Source organism: Bos grunniens, chromosome 7 (genome assembly GCF_055505025.1).
Source record: "Bos grunniens cultivar Pamir isolate PY7600 chromosome 7, Bosgru_T2T1.0, whole genome shotgun sequence".
Lineage (NCBI taxonomy): Eukaryota > Metazoa > Chordata > Mammalia > Artiodactyla > Bovidae > Bos > Bos grunniens.
Window position 1 is genome coordinate 2,854,639 of NC_141171.1, and position 23,642 is coordinate 2,878,280.

The window sequence follows — 23,642 nt, forward strand, 5'->3', positions numbered from 1 at the left end:
AAGGTGAAAGAAGAGAGTGAAAAAGCTGGCTTAAAACTCAACATTCAAAAACTTAAGATTATGGCATCTGGTCCCATCAATTCATGGCAAATAGATGGGGAAACAATGGAAACAGTGACACACTTTATTTTCTTGGGCTCCAAAATCACTGCAGAGAGTGACTGCAGCCATGAAATTAAAAAATGCTTGCTCCTTGGAAGAAAAGCTATGACAAACCTAGACAGCATATTAAAAAGCAGACATCATTTTGCTAACAAAGGTCCATATAGTCAAAGGTATAGTTTCTCCACTAATCAAGTATGGGTGTGAATGTTGGACCATAAAGAAGGCTGAGCGCAGAAGAATTGATGCTTTTGAATTGATGCTGCTGGAGAGATTCTTCAGAGTCCCTTGGACTGCAAGGAGATCAAATCATCAATCCTAAAAGAAATCAACCCTGAATATTCATTGGAAGGACTGATGCTGAAGCTGAAGCTCCAATACTGTGGCCACCTGATGCGAAGGGCCAACTCATTGGAAAAGACCCTGATGCTGGAAAAGATTGATGGCAGGAGGAGAAGGGGATGACAGAGGTTGAGATGGTTGGATGGCATCACTGACTCAATGGACATGAGTCTGAGAAAACTCCAGGAGATAGTGAAGGACAGGGAAGCCTGGCATGTTGCAGTCCATGGGGTTACAAAGAGTTGGACATGACTGAGCGACTGAACAACAGGTGCAACTTCAAGTGCCTCGATTATTTGTAAGTCCCCAAATGAAGGGGGAAAGGAAAAATATTTCAAGAAATAATGCCTCACAAATTTCAAACTTAATGAAAAATATTAAAAGTGTTAGTTGCTAAGTTGTGTCCAACTCTTTTGCGAGCCCATGGATTGTACAGCCCACCAGGCTCCTCTGTCCATGGAATTCCCCAGCCAAGAATGCTGGAGTGAATAGCCCTTCCGTTCTGTAGGAGATCATCTTGACCCAGGGATCAAACCTGGGTTTCCTGCATTGTAGGCAAATTCTTTACCATCTGAGCCCCCAGGGAAGCCCCATTAACTCAAGAAGCTCAATTAACTGCAAGATAAGGAACTTAAAGACAAGTGCACCAAAAAATATGATTACTCAAAAATCATTGATAAAAAGGAAATAATCAAAAGTACCCAGAGATTATGTTTGCAGGAATTGACAAGCGGATCCTAATATTCATTAAAAAATACAAGAGACTCAGGATGGTCAAAACAATCAAGTTGGCAGACTCACAGTTTCAAAACTTAATACAAAGCTACAATAGTCAAAGCAGTGTAGTAATAGCATAATGACAAACATCTGGATGAACGGAAGAGAAATGAGTCAGAAATAAATCCATACATTTAATGGAAATTCATTTCTGGCAAAAAGAGTTCCAAGACAATGTCATAAGGGAAAATATTCTTTTCAACAAATGATGCAGGTACTTTTCCCCAGCCCATGGCTTTTCATCCTCAACACTTGATTTTTCAGAGCAAATGGTTTTAAGTCTGAGGAGGTCCACTTTACCAATTTTTCATTTTAGGGTGAAGTCTTAAAGTAGTCTTTTCCTAGCCCTTGATCCTGAGGATTTCTCCCCACGTTTTCCCTAAAAGTTTGATAGGTTCATATTTTACATTTAAGTATGTAATCCACTCTAAGGTAATTTTCATACAAGGTTGAACTTCCTATTTTTGGTTTATTTTTTTAATTAGTAAATTTTAATTGGAGGATACTTACAATATTGTGAGGGTTTTTATACCTCAACGTGAATCAGCCACGGGTGCACATGTTTCCCCCATCCTGAACACCCCCTCCCTCCCTCTGGGTTGTCCCAGAGCACTGGCTTTGGGTGCCCCGCTTCATGCATCAAACTTGCACTGGTCATCTATTTCACATTTGGTAATATACATGTTTCAATGCTGTTTTCTCAAATCATCCCACCCTCGCCTTTCCCCACAGAGTCCAAAAGTGTTCTTTACATCTGTGTCTCTTTTGCTGTCCTGCATATAGGATCATTGTTACTGTGTTTCTAAATTCCATATATACGCGTTAATATTGGTGTTTCTCTTTCTGACTGACTTTACTCTGTATAACAGGTTCTAGGTTCATCCACCTCATCAGAACTGACTCAAATATGTTCCTTTTTATAGCTGAGTAGTATTCTATTGTGTGTATGTACCACAACTTCCTTATCCATTCATCTGCCGATGGACATCTAGGTTGCATCCATGTCCCAGCTATCGTAAACAATGCTGCAATGAACATTAGGGTACATGTGTCTCTTTCAATTCTGGTTTCCTTGGTGTGTTCATATTTTTGCCTGCTGCTGCTGCTGCTAAGTCGCTTCAGTCGTGTCTGACTCTGTGCAACCCCATAGACGGCAGTCCACGAGGCTCCCCTGTCCCTGGGATTCTCCAGGCAAGAACACTGGAGTGGGTTGCCATTTCCTTCTCCAATGCATGAAAGTGAAAAGTGAAAGTGAAGTCGCTCAGTCGTGCCTACAATTGTTCAAATTACGCCAGCACTATTTGAAATTCCATCCTTGAATCTGAAATTCTGTGTTTCCTCTATTTGTTTTTGGATTTTTGTCAAAAATCAGATGGATTTATTCGTACTGAAGCTATCTAGGGGCCCACCAGGAATCAGGAACAAAGATCAAATATATATATTTCTTATTTTGCCACAGTGCCGTTAACCACCCACTGTGCCCATGGGGTACCTCCAAATCTTCCCAGGTTCTTCCCCATCCCATTTACCTCTCAAGGGGGGCTCCAAGGGAACTCTCTATCTGCCACAAGACTTTCCAGCCCCAAATTCTGCCTGACCTGAGACCAATGCGGGGCTGGGAATCCTCCAGCTCAGCACTGCCTCTCACTGCCAGGATCCCTGCCCTGCCTGAATCTTCACACCCAAATGTGCACTCACGGTCCACTCGGAGCTCGGCCTTTGTAGAGGACACACCCACACTGTTCTCGGCCAGGCAGCGGTAGACACCCATGTCTGCTGGCACCACAGCCGTGATGATGAGCTGGTGGCCACCCTGTTGATCCTCGCTGATCATGTAGTGGTCATCCTCCTCCAGCATCCTCCCATCCTTGAACCACCGCACGGTGGGCACAGGCTGGCCTGTCACCACACAGTCAAAGCTCACAGGGTACCCATCCAGCACCTCCTGATTCTGTAGCTCGGTCAGGAACACCGGGGCTAGAAGAGAAGGGCAGGGCATACAGCACGTCAGCCCTGGGCTCCCCTCAGCTACCCCAGCTGCCAGAAGTTCAATGCTGCACAGCACCCATTCACGGGAGTGCTCACAGACTGGTGGCCAAACAGAATTCTGTCTCTGTCAACTGAGCTATCCCCTCCTCCCCATGCTCTACAAGAATCCTCTCTTTGCCAGCCTCCCAAGCTCCCATGAGGTCAGAGAGATAGCAGACAAGAAATGGGGAGGAAGAGGAGGTAAAGGGAAGACCAAGGCTGGCAGTCTGGGATTGGAAGCACACAAGCAGCTCGGAATTAAAGAGGAAAAATGATGCTGTGGGTTGTTTACGACGCCCCCTTTAGGGTATCATCATGATGGTAATCATTCTGACGGTAATGATGTTCCCTGTTAGGGAGATAGATGTAAACAGCGAAATGACTTTTCAATTAACTTTAGTTGCTGGAGTGGGAAATAGGGTTCAGACTGGACTATGTGCGACCCTACCTTTTATACAGATTACATCTCAAACCCTCATGGGGGAAAAAATAAATCCCTAAACTCTAGGAAGTCAGTATTCCTGAACATATTTCATAGAATAGGACTCTGAGGCTCAAAGAGGCAGAGCTGGAATTTAAATTGAGCTTTGTCTCACCCCAAAGTCAGGGATCTTTCCAGCTCAGTGGGCCGCATCTGTGCACAGCCAGAAGCTAAAGCCCAGCCACCTCCTTGAGTCTTCAGCTGACGCTGGATCACCAGCCTGGCTTTGCTCGTCCTCCCCGCATACAGCTTGCAGACTCACCAGCCTCTGCCGCCAGCACTGGCTCCAGCGGGGCTGAAGGGGCGGGTGCCACCTTGCCAATGCGCATCTCCACCCTGCGTGGTCCCAGCTCGGACAGGCTGACGTCCACACTGATGCCCAACACGCCAAACATTTCCTGGAAGCGGCTGGCTGCCTGGCGGGCTTCCGCCAGCGTCTCAAAGCAGATGCAGATGGAATGCTCATCTTCGCGGTACGTCTGCCAGTCCCCAGGCTCCTCAGGCTCTGCCTTGCCCTCGTCAGCGCTGAAGAAGATCTCCTCGTCCGAGACCTCCTCTGGGCCTTTCGTGCGGAAGAGGCGGTGCAGCCGCCGGGCGGCCCGGCGGAAGGTGTCATCCAGCTCACCCCCGGAGGAGCTCTCGTTCTCGCTCTCCGTGCCACTGACCACCACGGTGGCACTGTGGGCCACGTGGCCAAACTTGTTGCTCACCTGACAGGTGTAACGGCCAGCGTCGGCCCGCCCCAGGCTAGTGACCAGCAGAGAACAGGTGCCGTCCGCAAGCTGGTCAATGTGGTGGTGCCGGCTGTCCGTCAGTTCCACACCATCCTTCAGCCAGCGGGCGCGCACATCTGTCTTGCTGGACACGACACACTCCAGATGCAGGACGTCTCCCACCTGTGCCACAGTGTCCCCAAATGTGCAGCGGAGCACGGGCCCCTCCTGCTGCTGCATCTCCTTCCGGACCTTATAACCCTTGAAGGCCGCCTGGATCTTCACTGCGGCCTGGTCCAAGGTCGGGTCACTCAGGTCCCCAGCGCTCAGGTCTCCTGGTGGTGGGTATACTGCAGGTGGCTTCTCCTGCTGCTTCTCCTGTGGCTTCCCTGAGGGGGCTGCTGGGGCCCCAACCTGTGTGCACAGGTAAGGTAGGGTACCTGAGGCCCAGGGCAGGCAAAGGATGTGGCGGGGACATACACAGGACAGGGAGAAGCAGAGCCCGGGTCTCCCGCCCCAGCTCCAGGCCTTGCTCCAGCATGCCTCGTGCCTGCTGCCTGCTGTCAACCACACTCCCTTCACTGAGGCCAAGTGCCCGAGGGCTTCTGCTGCTGCCAAAAAGCAAGTCTACCCTCCCTGAAACTGCGTTCCGCAGAGGGAGACAGAGCTGTGAGGAATACCACAGAAAGACGGGTTCCAGCTCTTCAGGAAAAGCGTTTTAACAGCCACATGGATGGATGGATGGGTAGGTGAATCGCAGCTGGATCGGCAGCTGGATGACCAATAGATGGGCAGATGGTGAATGGGAAAAGGACTGGATAAATGAGTGCTGGATGGACCGATAGTCAGACAGTGGATAGATGACACGTATCGGATGCATGATAGAGTGGCAAAAATCTAAGAAGCATGGGCCTCTCCTTGCAGGTCAAGCAGACTCACCTTGCTGGCCAGTGGCGAGGGGCTGGGCCTCCCAGCCTTCTTGAGGTAGGAAACCAGCGAAGGCGTGCCTGCACGGGACTCGTCGTCAGAGCTGGTGTGCGAAAGGTCGGCCTCGCCCGTGCGCGCCAGCTCGTCAGCCGTGGAGTACTCCTCTGAGAGGTCAGGCACGGCCTCCTCGGCCTCCTGCCTCGGGCCCTGCGGGCGGCCGTCCTCCTCGGGCAGCTCGCTGATGGAGTCCAGCGTGGGCTCGCGGCTCATGCGGCGCTTCCGGGCCAGCGCCTCCCACAGCAGGTGTAGGTCGCCCTCCTGGGCTGCCTCAGGGGGCAGGCTGGGCTGAGCAGGGACCTCCTCCCCGGATTCTGGGGTCAGCACCACTGAGGAGGGCAGGAGACTGGTCAGTTAGACAAGCACAGCGACCCCAGGCCGGCCTTGGCTACTGACCACAGTTCCCTTTAGAAGCCTCTGCTGCCTGCCTGCTCCAGTACTCTTGCTTGGAAAATCCCATGGACAGAGGAGCCTGGTAGGCTGCAGTCCATGGGGTCGCGAAGAGTCAGACACAACTGAGTGACTTCACTTTCACTTTTCACTTTCATGCATCGGAGAAGGAAATGGTAACCCACTCTAGTGTTCTTGCCTGGAGAATCCCAGGGACAGGGGAGCCTGGTGGGCTGCCGTCCATGGGGTCGCACAGAGGCGGACACGACTGAAGCGACTTAGCAGCAGCAGCAGCTGCCTGCCTGGGCCCCGAGAGCTCTGATGCACAATCTTGACAAGGTTTTAGGGGCTCTGAACGGCCCTCTCTAGGCCTCATTCTCCCACACAGGAAACCCCAGGCCAGGGGCAGAGCCGGTGCAGGGGGCTCAGACAGCAGGCAAGCAAGGATTCAAAGAGCTAGCAGTGGGCACCAAGGAGGGGCATCGACCAGGGGACAACGTGACCTCGGGTGTCAGTGATATGGGTCTGACAGGAGGCTGAGCCACACCGATTGTTGCATCTCCCCAGGGTCTGACAGGAGGCTGAGCTACACCGATTGCTGCATCTCCCCACCCCAGGCCTCAGTCCTTAATGTGAGGGATGTCCGTCCAGCAGTTTCTCAAGAGAGGGCCAGTGAGGAAGCGGGTTGGCCCACTCCACACCCCAGGGCTCCTTCCTCCCCTCCGCACAGCGGGCCCCGGGGGACATACCCTGGAAAGCAGCAGCTGACCCAGAGGCTGAGTCCCGTGCAGGGGCGCAGCGGTACTCGCCCTGGTCCTCCGTGGAGAAGCCCCGGATCAGCAGCATCTGCCGCTGGCCCTGCTGGAGCAGCTGGAAGCGCCCACTCGGCTGGACGCGCTCCGTCCCCTTCAGCCAGACGACCTCACCCGCCTCGGCCACCTCGCACTCCAGACACACGTCCTCCCCGGCCGCCACCTGCCGGCTCTCGGGGGCGGGGGCCGCAGGCCTGGGCTCCAGGGGCTCTGCTGGGAACAGGGATCAGGGTCAGCAAGGGTGCGGGCGGGGACCCTCAGCTGAGAGAGGCTTTGAGGGCTGCAAGCTGGACCCCCACCCTCGCCAACCAAGACTAAGGCAGCCACTCACCGAGCTTCACCATCTGGGGCAGGTAAACGGGCTCCCCAGCGCCCGCCGGGCCCACTGCAGCCACGCGGAAGCGGTAGGTCTCCCCGGGGGCTAGGCCAGCCACCACACACTCAGGCCCGGGCACCAGATCGTGGCACAGCTGCCACTCTCCCGTGGCTGCTGCCTTCATCTCCACCCGGTAGCCACGGAGACCCCCTCCGCCATCGCTTGTGGGGGCCACCCAGGACAACGTCACGGAGCTGCCGCTGCGCCCCACCACCTCTGCATCCTCTGGGGGGTCGGGGAGGCCTGTGGGGCAGGGAGGAGGCGGTCAGTGCAGCAGCGGGCAGCCTGCACCCGCAGACCCGCCCACGCTGGTGTCTGCTCCCCTGAGTCCTATGAGCAGCTGTGCCCCTCAGCCCCGTCTTTCTGCGGGGCTGCAAAGGTGCACTGGAGTCACAGGAAGAGCGTGTGCCCCGAGCTCACTCTGCGTGTGGGGCCACAGACAGCCCCCAACAGCTTCTGAAACGGAAATGCCTCGTCCCCCCACCCACCTCCCCCAGAGCCCTGGACCCGAGCTGCGGCAGGCAGGCCCAAGCCACCCACCCAGCACAGTGAGCCTCGCAGAGGCGACAGCATCGTGAGCAGCAAAGGTGACCTCGCCGGCGTGCTGCGGCTGGGCCCGGTGCAGCAGCAGGGCGTGGTGGCTGCCGTCGGCCGTGACGGTCCAGTCCGCGTCATCGGGCTGCACGGAGGCTCCGTTTATGTACCAGGTCGCCTCGCCCACGGGCACCGTCTCGCTAAGGGTGCAGCTGAAGCTGGCCTGCCCCCCGGCACGGACGGTCACATCCTGGGGCGCCTCCAAGACCTCCAGACGCCAGCCTGTGGGGGCGGGGTAGGGTGGCAGTGTGAGCACAGGGCCGGCGGGGGGGGTCCTGGGGGCACTCAGAGACACCCATGCCACCTTCGTCCCACAGCCCCAGAGCAGAGGAGGGCGCCTAGCCTCCCACTCCTCCCACCTCTGGGAGCAGCCTCAGAGATCAACGTCCCCAGCACAACCACCCCGCGCTCTCCTGTCTCAGAAATCAGTGCCCTTCCCAGAGGCCCCAGCTCCCCCAGCTCCCTCCACCCCCCACCAAGCAGCCAGGTGCCCAGTGGAGGAGTCCCTATGACCCCTGCTGCCCCAGCCCTTGCCTATGACCCGCAGCCAAATATCCAACAGGGAGGGGGGGCGTCTCAGGAACCTAGGCCCTCTCCTGTGACCCCAGACCCCATACCCCCACAAGGTGACATCTCCTGGGAGGGCTCTGAGAGGCTCATGTGCCCTGTGTCCCCAGCCTCATCACCAACCCTGCGCCCGAGCAGCGTGGGATCTGGTGAGAGAGGTGAAGAGTCCCGAGTCCTCACACAGGGGCTCTAGCCCACCCTGTCCCACCCCGCGGCAGCGTGCAGTATTTAGGGGGATAGGTCTGAGAAAGCGCACCGTTGTGGCCCCAGCATCAGCCCCAGCACCCCTGATGCAGGTTATCCCGTGGGAGGGGTCTCAGACCAGCCCCCTCCACCCCTACTCTCCCACACTCCCGCAGGGGGACATCAGCTGGGGGACCCCAGAGAACCACCCTCCTGAGCCCACAAGTCTGACCTCTGACGGTGAGGAAGGCAGACGTCACCATGTCCCCCGCCAGGAAGGTCACGCGGCAGCTGTCTTGTGGCCGCAGGTTTTTGAGCAGCAGGAGGTGCCGCAGGCCGTTCTCGAAGTAGACCACCTCGGCATTGTCAGAGGTGTGCACGGGCTCATCGTCCAGCAGCCAGGTGTGGGCGGCCACCTCCGGCTGGGACAGGACGCATTCGAACAGCGCCTCGCCGCCCTCGGGCGCCTCCACGTTTTCCAGGCCCCTCACCACCGTGTTCTTGGCTGCAGAAAAACAGTGGCTCAAGGTGTGCTCAGGGCTTTTCCTACCCAGCACCCCAGGAGTCGTGTGGGAGAGCCCCCCTCAGGACGATGGGCCTCAGAGGATGCGGCCAGGGGGAGGGTGTCTGGGTGTCCACCAGGAGGAGCCGCACAGGGACGCCCTAAGGCCCTGGCCATCCCCACACAGGGACGCCTTAAGGCCCTGGCCATCCCCACTCCGTCACCAGGCCTCGGTTAGGAAGGAGAGTACGATCCACCTAACAGGTAAGAAGCCTCAAAAATGTTCAGACTGAAAACTCACCCGAGGCTGCGGCCAGGCTCAAACGCAGACAGAGGCTTCTGCCTCTCAGGTCTGCTGCAGCACAGGCCTCCGGAAAACTGTTCCCTTCCTTTCCTCCCCCAGCCAGGGCTAACAGACCCACTGGGCTGCTCCTCTCACTCACTCGGACCAGACATATCTCTGCCCTCATTCTCAGCCTACTCCAGTTCTCCTGTACACAGAGGCCAGGAGTCAGTGACGAGAAGCTATGCATGTTCTGCGGAAGCCAGGCCTGGGCATGCCAGACCCCAGATTCAGCTCAGCACCTGGGCCCCAAGGGCTTGCCACCTCCGAGAGCCCATTCCCATGATGGGCCCCTGGTACGAACACCAGTGCCTTCAAGCTCCGGGGGGGCTTCTTGGAGGAGGCAGATCTCTGAGGATGGGCATGACTGAGCCAGGAAGGGGAGGTGTCCAGGAAGCAGAAGCACCTGGAGGGGACACTGCGGTGGGAATGAAGAGGGATGGGTGAGGGGCAGCAGGGAGCCAGGCCAGTGGAGCGAAGGACACAAAACAAGGTGACGAGTGGAGTCGGGCAGGAACGGAGCACAACGGCACCCAAGGCTGCACAGGATGCTGGGGAGGGACCTCCCCAGAGCAGAGGCCCCACAGCGCCCATCCACATCCTTCTCTTGCTGCCCTCCTGGCCCAGGTCTGCTCACGTCATAGACCAGACTCCCCCACATCCCTGGCTCCTTTATTCCCTGAGTCAGAACTGACAGAACCAATAGGGACTTAGGGATGCATGTGTCCCACATCGCGCTGTGCTTGGATGGCTGCGGCTGCTCTCGGCAGCGATGAGATGGTTGGGGTGGGGGTGGGGGGAGGGGGAAGGTTGGGCCTACAGTCACTGCTGGAGCTCACCCTCCTTAACTCCTATTTATACACAATCCCAGATCTTACAGGAGCAGAGGTGAGCCCCTGAGGCCTCCCTCCTGCCGTCTTCTGCATTTCCTTCTCTACTCCCCGCCTGGGGCCCAAAGGCTCTGCCCCAGATGTCCCCAAGCCCCCGCCCCAGCTGCCTCCTTCAGACCAGCTCACACTGCAGCTCCTTCCCACAGCTCCTATCACATTCCTTCACCTCCCACAGCTCCCATCACGTTCCTTCACCTCCCACAGCAAAGCCACCTGTGGAGGGAGGGAGCTTTGTCTGTCCACTGTTGGGCCCCCAGGGGCCAAACAAGAAGTGTTTAACAGTGTAGCTGTTGAAGTAGTCTGTGAACGGAATCCGAGTGACCTCAGGGGGACTGTGGCCCAGACCAGGCCCCACCTGCTCTTCCTGTTTAGCAAGGACCCTGACAACTGCCAGCTCTCACCACTGGGAACATTTCAGGTTTTCCCAACCTAACGTGGCTGTGGCCAAATGACACCCCCTCCCCTGCGGGGCTGCTCCGTGTCCCCCACGGGGTATCCCTGCTGTGCTGCAAACGGGGATGTGGGGCTCAGAGTGTCCTCTGAGTGACCAGCCCAGGAAGGGGCAGCGCTGGGGTCTGAATCCGGGACTCGGGGAGCTCAGCCCAGTGGCCCTCCTCCGCTCTAGGACCCAGCCCCAGAGTCTATGTTCCCCAAGGCCCCAGACCTTCCAGCCTCGGCCTCCATCCCTCCCCGAGAGGGTGTTTGGGATGCAGATCCTTCAAGCAGCCTCTGCCCCGTGTTTCCCGGCTGTTCCATCATACTGCTTGGGGACGAGAAGGGGTCTGGGTGGGTGGGCTCAGGGCCTAGGATCTGCTTCCTGGGAGCCCCTCTTTTGCGCACCCTGTCACTGCCTGCCACTCGGCCAGCACGGCTTGGCGTGGGCCTCAGCGCTGCTGTCCTGGGCCCGGGGCTGCCCGCCAGGCGGCCTCACCTTGCACTTGCAGCAGGGCCACCACGCGGGTGCCCGCGGCCTCGCAAGAATAGATGCCGCTGTCACAGGGCAAGGCCGGCCTGAAAGACAGCCTGGCCACGGTCCAGTCCTGCTCTATGATGACACGGTGCCCGTCCGCACACACCGCATGCTCGTCCATCTTCCACGTGGCCTGCACGGGCCGTGAGTACTGGCAGAGGAGCTCGGCCGGGCCGCCCTCCTCCACTGCCAGGTCCCGCATGGCACTGACCACTTCCACTGTGGGATCTGTCGGCCGACAGGCCAGGCACGTGTCAGCCGGAGCCGCGCGGCTGCGGCCCACCCACCCTCTGCAGTCAGCGTCAGCGACTCAGAGGCAAGCAGAAGCAGGGCTGTGGGGCAAGGGGGACCCAGCACCGTGACCCAGGGCCCTCCGCGTGGGGCCAACCTTGCCCCCACAGGCCCCCGCTTGTAGCAGACTGTTGGTTCAGTCTCTATCTGCTGGGCCCTCCCTACCACTGGTCCCTCTGAGCCCCAACTTCCTCTAGCCCGGGACACGTGGTGCCCCAACAGTACACAAAACCCACATCTGAAAGCCCTTGGGCCTGTTCAGGATCCAAAGCTCTGCTGGGCACGGGGCATCCCCAGTCCAACTCACCCCTTCTCCAGGGGCCTTGTCACCCGCCCCCTCGGGGAGCCCACCCCACCTCCACTTGCTGACATCCCATTCAACAAATGGGCTGCCCCGGGATCTGGGCAAGTGCCCACGCTTACTGTGCAAAAGCACAGAGGAGGCCAGTTGAGAAACTGGGCCCCAAGTGGTTGAAACCACACTGGGCTCTCGTGCCAAGAATGCCCAATACCTCTACTGAGAGCGGGCTGAGGGAGCTTCCTGGAAGTCTGCTACCCTCTCCCAATGGCTACCTTTCTCCCAGAAGGGCACAAGACCCTGACCAAACCCACAGCAGCGGAAGCAGCTACAAGCAAGGACAGTGCAGGCCAAGCCCGGGGCTGGGAAGGCTGCCGTCACCTCTAGGCTGCTCTCTGGATACGTGCCTGAGGAAGGGGCAGCCACAGAGTGGTAGCTGGGTGGGCAGCCAGGCCCAGGGCCCTGTGAGCAGGTGGGAACGGGGTCGGCCTCCAGCATCACTGCTGAGTCCGACCTTCTTTCTCATCCACCAGCTAGGACTGCTACCTGCTCACAGCGCCCACCCCTGGCACACATGGAAAGATGCCCCCTGCATCCTGGGGGTCAGTCCCCAAACTCCCACCCAGGAAGCCCGCAGGAAGCGTGCAGGGGCAGCAGAGCAGAAGTTCTAGCACAGGGCAGGGTTCCATTGGCTGGTACCTTTGACCAACAACTTGGCCCTGGAGACCAGGGACCCTGCTCGGTAGGTGACGGTGCCTGAGTCAGCCACCCCCAGGCCTGAGAGCGTGAGGGAGTGGACGGTCCCATCACGCACGGAGATGGCACTCTGGGGGCCGTCCTGCAGCAGGGTCCCATCCAGCCACCAGTGGGCCTCCGGCCCACCAGCACGGGACACCTCGCAGGAGAACGTGGCCACCTCCCCCGCAAAGACGTCCACATTCTGTAAGCCACGTACCAGGCACGGTGCTGCCTCTGTGCAAGAGGGCAAAAGGAGGGGAGATGGGGTGCCCTGGGTCTGTGGGGCCACACCAGGGTCTACCATTTGGGGCTAACCTGGGTCCACCATGCTGGAGGCAGCCTGGGGATGGGGTGTAGAGATCAACCCTGGCCAGCTGGCACCTGGGGCTCACGGGATGAGACAAGGAAACCGCCCACAGTGAGTCTGTGGAGAGCCATCTCAGCCCCCCTACACCCCACAGCGCCCTTCGTGACATGTTTGACTCCATCAAAGGAGACCAATGTCCCGCATCTACACCCTTTTCAGTAAGGGAGAACTGACAAGCCTCGAGTCCCATGGACGCGATCCTTAAGGGGTTTGGGGCAGGACAGAAAGGTGAAGTCATGGGGCCCACCTCTCTGAGAGGGAGGGGGTCTGCTAGGGAAGTGAGCCCTACTTCCTGGGGCTTTGGAAGCAGATGCTTCTCCCATCCTCAGAGGGCCATGTGTCCAGATGTCCCCTAAGGTCTCCTAAGGTTCTGGGGCCCTAGTGCAGAATGGCATCCTTCCCTGACCTGCTACACAGGGTGTGAGTTCAGGGGGCTTCCCAGACCCTGTTCTGTGCTGGCACACCCACCCCAGCCAGGCCCTTCCCCAGAGCACCCCATGTCCCTCCCAGGCGTGCACATCGACATGCCTGTCCCAGGCCCACACCAGTCACTCCGTGTTCTCACAGGTGTGCACATCTAACCACACCCCTAACCTGTCCGCCAGCTCCCTATTCCATCTCCAACACGGTTCCCGAGTCTGCCCATCCTCGCCACCCTAGGCTTACAGCTCTGTCTGAAGCCGCAGCTCGTGTCTGCATGTGAGCCAGCTCACCACAAACGGGCAGGGCCAAAGTACGACCCTCAGTGGGGCCTGCAAGACCCAACCCCGCTCCATGCTGCCCCTCACAGATGCCCACTCTGATGACACATGAGGCCCTTCCCACCCGACTCTGCTCAGGACACCCAGGATACGGCCCTCTCCTTGAGTCCAGCTTGAGGATGCTGCACTCTGGAGCCTTCCCCAGCCCTAGAGGCCACAGAGCTGGCACATGAAGACTCACGGTGGGGACAGCTGGGACTCAGGGCACACTGTCTTCCTGCCCCACTCCCCCAGCAGACTGGGGGCTCCCTGAGGGCAGAGCTGCATCTGGCCCCTCTCAAGGTAATAATAGACATATGATGGACAGATCATGGGTGGGTGATGGATGGAAGAATGGATAGTGGATGGATAGGTGGATGAACAGGTAGATGGGAGACATATGGATGGGTGGCCAGACGGACGTAACGAAGGACAGCAGTAGAACGATAGTTAGATGGATGGACTGATGACTGATGGTGGGTGGATGGTAGACAGGTGGGTAGATGGTGCATGGATGTATGGATAATGATGAATAGACAATGGCGGGTGGATAAACGCGTGCATGATAGATAACAGATGGTGGCTGGATAAAGGGATAGAGAATGGGTGGTGGATGAATGGATGGGTCGTTGAATAGATGGATGCGGGATAAATGGATGGACAGATGGAATAGAGGGAGGGATGGATGGATGCATGCACAGATAGATGAATGGATAAGTGGTGGACGGGCTGATGGTCAAGAGATGGCAGATGGATGGAACCAATACGAAAACCAGGAGCAGGCCAGCAGGCGAGGGGGAGGCGATCAGAGATGACCAATTCTGGGGACAAAGTATAACAAGTTGAAGGTCCTTAAATCTTATTTCCCACGCCTGGCACACCATCTTCCAAAGCATTCACGTGCCACAGGTGAGCTACTGGACCAACATCCGAGAGCTGTCAGGTACGCAGGTGTGTATAAATGAGAGCACGGGACCTAAATCACAGGAGTAGCTATGCGGAGGGTAGAAGCCCAGAAGACCCTGCCTCGACCTCAGGGCCCAAGTCCCCAGCAACCAGCCTCCCCACCTTCCCCCTACACACAGCCCTGATCCTACGTGAGGACTCCCTCACACACCAGAATTTCTCAAGCTTATCTTCACTAGCCCACCTCCTGTGGCTTTAGTGGTCAAGGGTGCAAAATTGCCAGCCCACAGCAAGATCACTGCTGGAAGGCTCAGATTCCTGGCCTCAGCACCTGCCAACAGTCCCTCGAGTAGGGACACGTGGACATGCACAAGTGGGAGGCTGGCTGTAGGAGGGGGCTGCCCACCTGTGACCTTCAGCTGGGCCTCTGAGCGACACGAGCCCACTTGGAAACTGATGGTTCCAGCGTCCTCAAGGGTGACCTGATGGAACAGAGATGCACGTGTCAGGCTGGCACTGCCATTTCAACCACCCCGACTTTGCAAGTCCCCAGCCCAATTGCACTGGAGTTGGAACCTTCCCTCTCTCCCAGCTTTTGGGGGAGCAGGTGGGAGGCCCCTGGAAGCACTGCAGGGCACAGAAGGTCTGGGGAACACCACCTTGTGCAGGGTGAGCGAGTGGAGTGTGCCATGTTCCACGGTGATGTCGTTCATCTCGTTGGCCTGCAGGGGCACACCTCCCAGGGCCCAGTGGGCCTCCTGGCCCAAAGCCCTCGACAGTCGGCACCGGAAGTGGGCGTCCTGGCCTTCGCTGAGCTGAGTGTCCTGCAGGGGCTCCAGGATGGTCACCTCAGGAACTGCACGGGGTGGGGGCGGGGTAGAGGCACGGTATCAGCCTCTGTGTCAGAGATGCCCCTCCCCGCACCACCAGAGCCACCTCCCAGGCCCCTGGGCCTGCCCCCAGCATCCCAGCCCCAACTCCTGAAGACAGGCACACTGGGGGCCTCTCTACTGCAACATCTTGGGTCACCCCAGAATCAGTCATTCAGCGCCAGCTCCCACCCTCAAAGGCAGGAAGCCTTGCCATCTATTACTGTCCCCTGACAAGGTCTTAACTGAGGGGGCATTCCGGCCCCCAAGTGCAGTGAAGCCCGGCTCCTGCTACCTCGGACGGTGAGTTGGGCAGAGGACGTGTGGCGGCCCGCGTGGAAGGAGACAGTGCCGGCGTCCTCCGGGGTCACGCTCTTCAGCCTCAGTATGTGGGTGCGGCCACCCTGCACCGCTACTTCGGTCACCTCGTTGCTCTGCAGCGGCAGGCCCTGCAGGCGCCACTCCACGTCCACGCCAGCCTGTGACACCTCGCAGCTGAACTCTGCTTCCCCATCAGCCTGGACCTCGGTGTCAACCAGGCCCCGCACGATGGTCACCTCAGGCTCTGGCGGGTGAAGGGGGCCTTCAGCAGACAGGTCAGAGCACCCAAGCCAAGCTCCCATGTCCCCGACTGCGGGGAGCCGGTGAGGCATTCCACTCGTGACAAAGGTCATGAGGAAGGAGGCTCGGCATACGCAAAGGCGGGATCGAGCCTCAGGAGTCCCCCCGGATATTCTCGAGCATTTTCCCCCAAAAAACCAGAGTCTGCCTACTTTATTGCTTTGTGCTCTCACCTCTGACTTTACTGGGGGCTGTCCCCTACCACCATCTCTCTCTCTCTGTCAAAGAGTTAACTTACAGCTCCAATTAATAAAGTTCCTGGGCAATTAGGAGTGTTTAAATCCAAACCCCTCTGATGGCTCTCTAACTCGCCTGACAAGTTTACCCGGACTCCTGCAGCTATGCATACGATTGTTTACAGTCTCCCAGCCTCGAGAGGCATGGGAAGCTTAAGATATTCAAATAGCTTAGAGCCTCTCAGAGAGTTAAAAACTGTCAGAATAAACTAGTAAAGGATTTCATTGATGAGTCAATGCTTGTTGCCAAGTTTTCACATCCCCTGAATTGTATCCTTGAATATGTATCAATTAATAGTGGGTATGTAGAAAAAATAAGTAGTGGCCTTGGTGTTAGTAACTTTAGACCCTTAAGGTAATAAATTCTTTCTTTGTTGTAAACCCATTACACATCCGCCCTATAGGAATGCAATTTTATCTTTGGAAGATGGTGCCAAACCTTGAAATAATTACTCTTAGAGAAAATAAGTCTTTGTTGATAAGTCCTTGAGTCATAAAATGTTAGTAGGCCTTCTGGCCAGAAGATGATGTAAATCACCTAAACCATTTGTATACGATACATTTGCAGGAAAGAAACCTTGGTTTTTGATAAGAATCAAAGACTGCTGACTTTGCATCCCCTATTATCCTCTATGTGTAACTTAGGGTATAAAAGCCCCTGTTAAAAATAAAGCTATGGGCCTTGTTCACCAGCGCTTGGTCTCCCCATGTCATTCTTCCCTTTAACTTCCAGCTGAGTCTCCATCTGGAGCGCGGAACCCACCACGCTTACTAATCATGCCTGGGCTTCTAAGACCCACTCGAGAAGGTGTCTAGGGTGAGGCACCTTCCGCTATTCGAGAGGGCGCCTGCGGCCTACGTAAGTGGTGTAAACTTCTTGTCTTGAAGTTTTATTGGTCTCCCGCGTAAACCAAGCTACTCAGCTTCTTTTCTCCACTGAATTTTCCTACTGAGCTATCCTCATTCTATTGTTCTCTATATCTCTAATTAGCATATAAATAGTCGCCTAGGCCGTCTCTCCTTCGAATACCCTGGATCAGCTGGGGCTGGTCCCCGGCACCCGACCCCAACTCCTCCCCAGGAAGCCTCCCAGGCACGCTCACACTCGTCTCCTGCCACAGCCTCTGCCTGCCCCGTGGGGGATTCAGCACCCACTGTGCTCACAAACACAGCTCCCTCTCGTGACACTGAGCTCCTGGGGATAGGGGCTGGGCTGGGGGCGCCTCTGCTGGGAGGAAGCAGGCGGCTGTGGGGTGGGGGGCTGCTCGAGCCCCTTCCCAGCCTGTGGCCAACCCTGCCCCGGCTGGGACATGATGGAAGCGAGATCTTCAGGACAGACAGGAGCTCAGAGAGAGTGGCCCAGGCCTGGCTGCCCCACCTGCAGGCGGGGGGTGGGGGTGGGAGGCAGGGCAGTGAGCGGGGGCAACAATCCCCTCAGGCGACACTCTTCTGTAGGGACACCAGCACAGAGCAGTGCAGAGGTGAGCACAGAAAGCCGGTACCCCAAAGGCCTGAGAGGCACCCCGGAACAGCAGCTGGTGAGAGGGGCTGCTGAGGGAGCCGGGGTGCCCCCGCGGCAGCTGCGAGGGCAGCGGGTGAGGCAGGGGGCGCTCACCTTTGACTTTGAGGAAGGCCAAGGTCTTCTGGCTGCCCACCATGCAGCTGTACTCGCCCATGTCCTTGGCCTCAAGCCCATGGATCAGCAGCTCACACGTGGCTCCCTGGCGCTGCATCTCATACTTGGGACTCATGTGCAGCTCCACACCCTCCTTGAGCCAGAGCACGGGGGCCCCAGCCTCGGAATCACTCAGCTGGCAGCACAGCCTGGCCACGCCGCCCACCTCCTGCTCAGCACTCTGCAGCTCCGTCTTAAATACAGGCCTGGGGGCTGGGGGAAGCAGGGAGGGGTGCTCAGAGCTGCTAAGCAAGGGGCCTGAGGGCGGGCGGGGTGGACCACGGAGGGGCACTCAGAGCTGATAATCAAGGGGCCTGCTGGTTTTAGGGGGGCCCAGGGACTGGGGGAGGGCAGGGGCCAGCGGGAGGCTCACCCCGGACAGAGAGGCTGGCGGTGCTCTGCGCGTGGCCCGTGTCACAGGTGTAGAGGCCAGCATCCTCCTGCTCGGCCCCGTGCACCAGCAGCTCAGCGGCTGTGCCTTCCAGCACCATCTGGTACTTGGCACACGGGAAGAGCTGCAGGGAGCCCTTGCGCCACTCCACACTGCTGCCCGCCCGGCTCAGCTCACAGCGCAGACGTGCCGTCGTGCCCTCGTCTACCTCCTGGGCCTGCAGCTCTCGAAGGAACCTCACAGGCGCAGCTACAGGGGGAGGCAGAACGTGAGGGCGGGAGCAGCTATGGGGGCAGGGGTCCACTGGGATGTAGCTCTCAGGGGACGGCAGCGGGCAGGGGGCGGGGGGCGTCACCCCAGGCCTGCCCACCCCGTGGGAGCCAGGGTCACCCCCCGTGTGTGGGGCCGCTGGGCGCCCACCTGTGACGGACAGGGTGGCGCTAGTGGCCTGGGAGCCGCAGCTGCAGGTGTACTCTCCCATGTCCTCCCGGCGCAGGCCCCTCAGCACCAGCTCCGCCACGTGGCCCTGCTGCCGCGGCTCCCGGCGCCCATCGGCCTGCACCTCCAGGCCCCCCTTACTCCAGACAACGGCGGCCCCAGGCTCGGAAAGCTCACACCGCAGGCTGGCCGAGGTACCCTCCTCAGCCTGCAGGCTCTGCAGCGGCTTCCGGAACACCACCTGTGGGGCTGCGGAGCGGGGATCGGGGTGAAGGGGAGAGGGAAGGCCAGCCCCAAGCCTGAGGCCCAGTCACCCAGACAGGAGACTGGCACCCCAAATCCAGTCAGACCCCCTGAGGGCCTTAACCAGGCCTGCCTCACCTGCCCACAGGACCCACTGCCTCAGGCTCCTCTGGAGGATCGGAGTGGGAGTAGGGTCATGGGCCAGGGTCTACTCTAAGGGAGAGGAGGGAATGCAGTGGGGGCTGCAAAAGGGACCCTGGATCTGACCCAGGGGATTCGCATGCTGACTTCCACCCAGGAAGCCCACAGGCAATCCTGTGTCCCTCCAGCCACTGAGGTGGGAAAGCAGGGATCTGCTTAGACTCCCAGGGCAGGGCCACGACCCCCAGATCCTGACTAGAAGCTGTGGAGATATGGGGGAAGTGTGGACTGCATTAGGACAGGCAGGGGAGGGGAACAAGGTGGGAATTCCATCCACACATGAGGCTAACCGCGGAGGTCACCTGACTGGAGAGCAGAACCCAGACATGGGGACACTGAACAGAGAGTTTGGCAGGTGAGCACGCGGGCGACAGACAGAGCTGCACAAGACACAGAGGAAACGGGTGCCCACCGGGGCTGCCGTGAGCACAGGAGACAGGGGCACACACACAGGCTCCCAGACGAGCCTGCAAGCCCATCCTTACCCGTGACCGTCAGCAAGGCTGAGGTCCTCTCCTGCCCGCACACACATGAGTACTCCCCAGCGTCCGTCGAAACCAGCTCACGGATCTCCAGCTCACACACGGCCCCGTCCTGCCTCAGGCTCACTCTGTCCCCGGCTCTGAGGGTCTCAGATCCCTTCCTCCACTCCACGGGGGCCGCCTTGCTCAGCTCACAGCACAGCGTGACTGTGGACCCTTCTGTGGCCTCCTTGCTTCTCAGTCTTCCTATGAACTCAGCAGGCAAAGCTGAATGCAATAAGACAGATGCAAGCATCAGTCTTGGGGGAATTTTGGAAGCAGGACATGACAAGACAGAGGAAAAGACACAGATGCCCACAGGACAGAACCTGCAGTGACACGAGAGGTGGGAAGCAGCTTGGAGGCTGGCTTCTCATGGTCCACACAACAGCCCAGGAAGGAGGAAGGAGTTCTGGGGAGTTACGGGAAGAGGGTGATGCTGAGATGAGGAGGGAAGGTGGGATGAGTGCAGGGAGACGACACGAAGTCAGTGACACCAAACCCAGCTCTGCCTGGCCACACGCGGTCTTTACCCCTGATGGCGAGTGTGGCTGAGGTCTTCTCCTGCCCACACACACATGAATATTCTCCAGCATCATCCGCGGTCAGCTCACGGATCTCCAGCTCACACACGGCTCCCTCCTGCCTCAGGCTCACTCTGTCCCCGGCTCTGAGGGTCTTGGGCCCCTTCCTCCACTCCACGGGGGCCGCCTTGCTCAGCTCACAGCACAGGGTGACTGTGGCCCCTTCTGTGGCCTCCTTGCTTCTCAGTCTTCCTATGAACTCAGCAGGCAAAGCTGAATGCAATAAGACAGATGCAAGCATCAGAGTCTTGGGGGAATTTTGGAAGCAGGACATGACAAGACAGAGGAAAAGACACAGATGCCCACAGGACACAGGACAGAACCTGCAGTGACACGAGAGGTGGGAAGCAGCTTGGAGGCTGGCTTCTCATGGTCCATGCAACAGCCCAGGGAAGAGGAATGAGTTCTGGGGAGTTACGGGAAGAGGGTGATGCTGAGATGAGGAGGGAAGGTGGGATGAGTGCAGGGAGACGACATGAAGTCAGTGACTGGACATCAAACCCAGCTCCACCTGGCCACACATGGGTTTTACCCCTGACGGCGAGTGTGGCTGAGGTCTTCTCCTGCCCGCACACACATGAATATTCTCCAGCATCATCCGTGGTCAGCTCACGGATCTCCAGCTCACACACGGCCCCGTCCTGCCTCACCCGCAGTCTGTCCCCGGCTCTGAGGGTCTCGGGCCCCTTCCTCCACTCCACGGGGGCCGCCTTGCTCAGCTCACAGCGCAGCTTGGCTGTGGCCCCTTCCGTGGCCTCCTCCTTCCTGAGACCCTTCAGGAACTTGGCAGGCAGGGCTGGAGGTGGGCAGAAAGACACAAAGACTCTTAGGCTCTCTGTACACACACATGAAGTAGGAAACGAAGAGTACACAGAAGACACAACACCCAACTGGACACAGGTGTGCTGGGGGTGCCAGCACACACCGTGAGTGAGACTTTAAAAGGTCCCACCTGTACACGTGCCGAAGAACAGATGGGGAACGTGACAAGGAGAAGAACAGATGGGGAACGTGACAAGGAGAACAGAATGGTTATGAAAGGAAAAGCAGCCGGGCAGTGGGTGAACAGGGCAGGAGAGGGAACTGAGAGCAGAGAGGCAACAGCAGCCACCAAACGCCAGCCCACGTGGCCACACGCAGTCTTTACCCCTGACGGCGAGTGTGGCTGAGGTCTTCTCCTGCCCACACGTGCACAAGTACTCCCCAGCATCCTCCACGGTCAGCCCACGGATCTCCAGCTCACACACGGCTCCCTCCTGCTTCACCCGCACTCTGTCCCCGGCTCTGAGGGTCTCGGGCCCCTTCCTCCATTCCACGGGGGCCGCCTTGCTCAGCTCACAGCGCAGTATGGCTGTGGCCCCTTCCGTGGCCTCTTCCTTCTTCAGACCTTTTGTGAACTTGGCAGGCAGGGCTGGAGGTGGTCAGAAAGACACAAGCATATCACGCGTCCTGAACTCACAGAAGCAACAGGATACAGAGAGTACACAGAGACACAAAACCCAACTGGACCTGGCCCACCTGCTGGGGTGCCAGCACACAATGCGACTGTGACTTTAAAAGGTCCAGCGGTACATGTGCCACGGGACAGACAGAGATCACGACAGAGACAAAGAAAATACTTACGGAAGGAAAAGGAGCAGACTAGCCAACTAGCAGGGTGGGAAAGGGAACTGAGAGCAGAGAGACAAAGGGCAGCCGCCAAACGCCAGCCCATGTGGCCACACGCGGTCTTTACCCCTGACGGCGAGCGTGGCTGAGGTTTTCTCCTGCCCGCATACGCATGAGTACTCCCCAGCATCCTCCATGGTCAGGTCATGGATCTCCAGCTCACACACGGCCCCGTCCTGCCTCACCCGCAGTCTGTCCCCAGCTCTGAGGGTCTCGGGCCCCTTCCTCCACTCCACGGGGGCCGCCTTGCTCAGCTCACAGCGCAGCATGACTGTGGCCCCTTCCACGGCCTCTTCCTTCTTCAGACCCTTTGTGAACTTGGTGGGAAGAGCTAGAAAGGTCAGAAACACACCAACACTATAATGCTCTCTGAACCCACAGGTTAGATAGGTCCTGGACATCACAGAAAAGACGCAACACCCAACTAGACACAGGTCACAGGCTGGTGCCCCAGGCTCACACACTGGACTGTGGCCCCTCAGCCTAGTCCGTTCAGTGTGCCTGGGACCCCTTCCACAAACTCCTCAGGCCTCACGTCTGTGAATCTGGTGGCAGGGCAGGAGAGGTTAGAAGGTGTGGAGGACATCAGATCCTCCAGAGGTCACTGGGGGACAGGATGTGACAGGATGGACTGGAAGACGCAGACGCCAACGGGACACAGGACAGAACCGGCAGTGACACGAGGGGTGGGAAGCAGCTCAGAGGCGTGTTTCTCGTGGTTCACACAACAGCCCAGGAAGGAGGAAGGAAATCCACGAAGTTATGGGAAGAGGATAAGGCTGAGATGAGGAGGGACGAGTGCAAGATGCCGTGAGTCAATAACTGGACACCGAAACACAGCTCCGCTTGGCCACACATGGTCTTTACCCCTGACGGCGAGCATGGCTGAGGTCTTCTCCTGCCCGCACACACATGAATATTCTCCAGCATCCTCCACAGTCAGGTCACGGATCTCCAGCTCACACACGGCTCCCTCCTGCCTCAGGCTCACTCTGCCTCCAGCTCTGAGGGTCTTGGGCCCCTTCCTCCACTCCACAGGGGCTGCTTTGCTCAGCTCACAGCACAGTATGGCTGTGGCCCCTTCCATGGCCTCTTCCTTTCCCAAACCTTTTGCAAACTTGGCAGGCAGGGCTGGAGATGGTCGGAAAGACACAAAGACTATCACACTTTGTGTATACACAGAAGCAGCAGGACATGAGCAGTACACCAAAGACACAAAACCCAGATGGATCGGACCACCCGCGGGTTGTGCCCAGCACACACTGTGACTGTGACTTTAAAAGTGCTCATCTGTACATGCACCACAGAACAGACAGCAAACGTGACACGGACAAAAATAATTATGGAAGCAAAAGGAACGGGACAGTAAGTTAGCAGGGTAGAAAGGGGAACTGAGAGCAGAGATGAAGGGCAGCTGCCCAATGCCAGTCCACGTGGTCACACGCAGTCTTTACCCCTGACGGCGAGCGTGGCTGAGGTTTTCTCCTGCCCGCACACACACGAGTACTCCCCAGCATCCTCCACGGTCAGCTCACGGATCGCCAGCTCACACACGGCTCCCTCCTGCCTTTGGATCACTCTGTCCCCGGCTCTGACGGGCTCAGGCCCCTTCCTCCACTCCACGGGGGCCGCCTTGCTCAGCTCACAGTGCAGTGTGGCTGTGGCCCCTTCTGTGGCCTCCTTGGTCTTCAGTTCTTTGATGAACCGAGCAGGCATGGCTGCAGAGAGTTAGATGGACAGAAGCCATCAACCCCCATAAAGGACTGGGGGTCTCACCTGAACATTCAGGATGGGGTAGATG

At 58.1% G+C, this 23,642-nt stretch overlaps 1 protein-coding gene across 41 annotated transcripts in view; it reads right to left on the reverse strand.

Annotated features, from left to right (window-relative positions):
• OBSCN (obscurin, cytoskeletal calmodulin and titin-interacting RhoGEF) overlaps positions 1-23,642 on the reverse strand; it is a 239,778-nt gene that overhangs the window by 46,887 nt on the left and 169,249 nt on the right. For 28 of the 41 annotated variants that reach the window (XM_086407940.1, XM_086407931.1, XM_086407941.1 and 25 more), the window contains 22 exons: positions 23,296-23,559; positions 22,709-22,972; positions 21,909-22,172; positions 21,321-21,584; positions 20,685-20,969; positions 20,123-20,386; positions 19,554-19,817; positions 18,607-18,873; positions 18,169-18,435; positions 17,736-18,008; positions 15,559-15,828; positions 15,054-15,250; positions 14,801-14,876; positions 12,343-12,615; positions 11,016-11,282; positions 8,582-8,854; positions 7,546-7,821; positions 6,961-7,248; positions 6,567-6,842; positions 5,383-5,756; positions 3,993-4,857; positions 2,920-3,198 (listed from right to left, as the gene is read on the reverse strand). In XM_086407940.1, coding sequence (XP_086264066.1) covers positions 2,920-3,198; positions 3,993-4,857; positions 5,383-5,756; positions 6,567-6,842; positions 6,961-7,248; positions 7,546-7,821; positions 8,582-8,854; positions 11,016-11,282; positions 12,343-12,615; positions 14,801-14,876; positions 15,054-15,250; positions 15,559-15,828; positions 17,736-18,008; positions 18,169-18,435; positions 18,607-18,873; positions 19,554-19,817; positions 20,123-20,386; positions 20,685-20,969; positions 21,321-21,584; positions 21,909-22,172; positions 22,709-22,972; positions 23,296-23,559 — 6,390 coding nt within the window. The remainder of the gene's footprint in view (positions 1-2,919; positions 3,199-3,992; positions 4,858-5,382; positions 5,757-6,566; positions 6,843-6,960; positions 7,249-7,545; positions 7,822-8,581; positions 8,855-11,015; positions 11,283-12,342; positions 12,616-14,800; positions 14,877-15,053; positions 15,251-15,558; positions 15,829-17,735; positions 18,009-18,168; positions 18,436-18,606; positions 18,874-19,553; positions 19,818-20,122; positions 20,387-20,684; positions 20,970-21,320; positions 21,585-21,908; positions 22,173-22,708; positions 22,973-23,295; positions 23,560-23,642) is intronic. The other 13 variants (XM_086407951.1, XM_086407936.1, XM_086407942.1 and 10 more) reach the window with 10 other exon arrangements.